The following is a 3,245-nucleotide window of genomic DNA, read 5'->3' as shown; positions in this document are numbered from 1 at the left end:
AACCACTCACTGAGTTTGCCAAACTAAAAGCACAAACACTGCTTTGCACTCAGTTTGCCATTTTGTAACACACACCTTTCAAACCTGTAGCTACAATCCACTGCACAGTACTCTTTTTGCGGAACTGTAAACCCAACTCACTGCTTTACACTCAATTTCCAAATGATCAACACACTGCTAGCAAAACTATAAACATTTATGGCTATTATTTACACTATTTTGCCAACTGTCTGGCACACTGTCACATGTGAAAACTGTTTTAGATAATTAGTTCACTTTGCAATCAGCCTAAGTACTAGAAATAAGCTACAGGTAAGCTGTCCGTGTGGAGTACAATGGAGGGAGCAGGAAGAGTGAGAAGATTGAGAATTAGAGGAGGCCGAGGAAGAGGACATGGAGGTGAAGAAGTAGGACAAAGAGGACGAAAAGGACAAGGAGGTGAAGTTAGAGGAAGAGGGCAAGGAGGAGCAAGAGGAGGACGAGGAGGGGGAAGAGGAAGGGTAAGAAGATTAAGAAATAGAATTACTGATGACATCAGAGCTACAATAGTGGACCATGTAATCAACCATGGAATGACCCTGAGGGAAGCTGGCCAACAGGTTCAGCCTAACTTGAGCCGCTACACTGTAGCAAGTAGGGCTGGGCAAAACGATTATTTTCCTAATCGATGAATCTAACGATTAATTTTTCAATCCGAAGCAGAAGCTGCTCCTGGATGCCGTCATTTGAGGTGCTGGTGCATAGCCGTCGTGCTTTTATGATAGGCCATTTCCACCTTACAAAGCCGGCAAATGACTTAATCACTTGCTTTTCTGTTACAGTTTTTCTCGATTGCTTAAACACTATAACCAGGCCTCTAAACTAAAATTTCAAAACCATAAACGCCATTGGTCAAAAAGCTCACCCATTTCCCTGAACTATAAACACTATTCCCTGCTTTGACACATGACTCAAATTTGGTGAACTGGTACTGCAAAACTCTACACACAAATCCCTACATTTTACAGTGCTTACACCATGTAGTCATGTAGAAAGCACTAGCATGCAATAATGTTAACTTAGGTCAGCATAGCTTGAGCCCAATTAGCACACAATTAACCAGGTGGAAACACTAGGAGTCAAAATTTAGCACACACCAATCAGAACCTGCGATGGATAGATAAAAGGGCCAAAGTCAGCTCATGCAGGTTTGAAACAATGGATCCAAAGAGATGCAAAGGAAGAGGACGTGGTGGAGAAAGAGGACGTGGTGAAAGAGGAGGACGTGGTGGAGAAAGAGGACGTGGTGAAAGAGGAGGACGTGGTGGAGAAAGAGGACGTGGTGAAAGAGGAGGACGTGGTGGAAGAGGAGGAGGAGGTGGTGAAGGAGGTGGAGGTGGAGAACGACGGCGACAAGGAAGGGGAAGAGCAAGGGCACGAAGACAGTCAGTCTCAGATGAAATTCGAGCCACTTTAGTTGACCATGTCCTTGTCCATGGGATGACTATGAGGGAGGCTGGGCAACGAGTACAACCAAATTTGAGTCGCTTCACTGTTGCCTCCATCATCAGAACCTTCAGGGAGGAAAACAGGTAGGTGTACTTGCAGTAAGACTGCTTTGTACAGTAACGTTTAAGTTACTGAATTTATGTGTCTTGAGTTTCAGTATGTTTCCATTATTTTCCTGTAAAATGAATGTGTGACAGTTACAGTAATGAGTGCTTCTATTTATGTAGGACACAGAGACGACCACCTGGTGGAGGCAGGTTAAGGCTTTTGTCGGAGGAGCAAGAGAGGGAACTTGTAAACATGGTAATTGCAAATAATGTAATCCGCCTGCAAGAGATTCAAAGGAGAGTGATTGAGGATGATCATCTTTTTCGAGGCATAAATGCCATCAGCCTCTCCACAACTGACCGCATCCTCCGAAAGAATCAATTCCGGATGAAACAGGCATACCGAGTCCCTTTCGAACGAAACTCTGACACAGTGAAAAACCAACGTGTGGAATATGTTCAGGTATGAGTTTTGATACTGTATAGGGTGTTGTGTACCATCACAGCATGGCAGTTTATGCTGCCATTTCAGCACTCTTGAACTTTGGTTCAGGGTACCGATTGACTCTACTGTGTTATGTGTTTTGCAGAGAATCTTTGAGATTGAAGGACGGCCTGTTCCCCATGAAATGATCTTTGTGGATGAGGCAGGTTTTAACCTGACCAAAAGAAGGAAAAGGGGGAGGAACATAATTGGCCATCGGGCTATTGTAAATGTCCCTGGTCAGCGTGGGGGGAATGTCACTATGTGCGCAGCCATCAGCCAACGAGGGGTACTCCACCGCCATGCCGTACTAGGACCCTATAACACTATGCTTCTCCTTGCTTTTCTTGATGGTTTAAGACAACATATGTTCCAGCTGGACTACAGGGAACCAGCACAGCCAGAGCAGCCTCACTACGTTGTTGTGTGGGATAACGTCAGCTTCCATCGCGCTGCTCTGGTTCGTGACTGGTTTACCAATAACCCAAGGTTTTCTAATATCTTTCTGCCTGCATACTCCCCCTTTCTAAACCCGATAGAGGAGTTATTTTCGGCATGGCGGTGGAAAGTGTATGACCGAGAACCTTATGTCCGTGTTCACCTCCTTCAGGCCATGGAAGAGGCCTGCCTAGACATATCAGTAGATGCATGCCAGGGGTGGATCAGGCATGCAAGAGGATTTTACCCCCGCTGCCTGGCTGGGGCCAATATAGCCTGTGATGTGGATGAGATTCTCTGGCCTGACCCAGACCAAAGACAAGATGCTGTGGTGGGATAATGTTTCTGGTGTGTGTTGTACTGTATAGTACATGAATGACAATGTGCCACTGTACATACATTGGTTGCGTCTTTTGTGTTTATCATGTGACAAGGGTTTTGAAGGGGAGAACCATAAGCAACCTAATTGTTTTGGAACTATTGTTTTGAATTAATTGTACCAGTGTGCAAAACTCTGTTGTAGTGTGTGTGTTTTTGAGGGCTTGTGTTTGATGTCTGAGGGCAAAGTTCGGTTTTTCAGCAGGAGTGAATAGTTTTGGGTGTAGAGCTTCATTTTGACCTGGAAATAGGATGTTTGGGGAATTGAGTGAGATGTTATGGATTTGTGTTTACTGTTGTGCGGATATGAGGCGTAGTTTCAAGAAATGTGTTTTAGCAATCGAGAAAAACTGTAAAATATCCCCATACTGTAGAACTGCGTGTTCGGGTGGAGATATTTAAATCGACTG

At 44.7% G+C, this 3,245-nt stretch overlaps 1 protein-coding gene across 1 annotated transcript; it reads left to right on the top strand.

The window, feature by feature from the left end:
• Positions 1-826: 826 nt before the first annotated feature.
• LOC109199961 (uncharacterized) lies at positions 827-2,969 on the top strand. Its single transcript, XM_019355320.2, has 3 exons — positions 827-1,571; positions 1,716-1,998; positions 2,126-2,969. Exons 1-3 carry the CDS (start codon positions 1,198-1,200, stop codon positions 2,795-2,797), a joined length of 1,329 nt encoding a protein of 442 aa, XP_019210865.1. The 5' UTR covers positions 827-1,197; the 3' UTR covers positions 2,798-2,969.
• Positions 2,970-3,245: the final 276 nt, after the last annotated feature.

Source organism: Oreochromis niloticus, unplaced genomic scaffold, assembly GCF_001858045.2.
Source record: "Oreochromis niloticus isolate F11D_XX unplaced genomic scaffold, O_niloticus_UMD_NMBU tig00007942_pilon, whole genome shotgun sequence".
In the NCBI taxonomy this organism is placed as follows: domain Eukaryota; kingdom Metazoa; phylum Chordata; class Actinopteri; order Cichliformes; family Cichlidae; genus Oreochromis; species Oreochromis niloticus.
The sequence above is the reverse complement of the archived record's forward strand: the minus strand, read 5'-3'. Positions and strand labels throughout refer to the sequence as shown.

Excerpts from the sequence above, each read along its gene's own strand:
- LOC109199961 (XM_019355320.2), top strand. The coding sequence starts at position 1,198 with ATGGATCCAAAGAGATGCAAAGGAAGAGGACGTGGTGGAGAAAGAGGA. Across the intron at positions 1,572-1,715 it reads ACCTTCAGGGAGGAAAACAG|GACACAGAGACGACCACCTG; the intron begins GTAGGTGTACTT and ends CTATTTATGTAG. Across the intron at positions 1,999-2,125 it reads AACGTGTGGAATATGTTCAG|AGAATCTTTGAGATTGAAGG; the intron begins GTATGAGTTTTG and ends TGTGTTTTGCAG.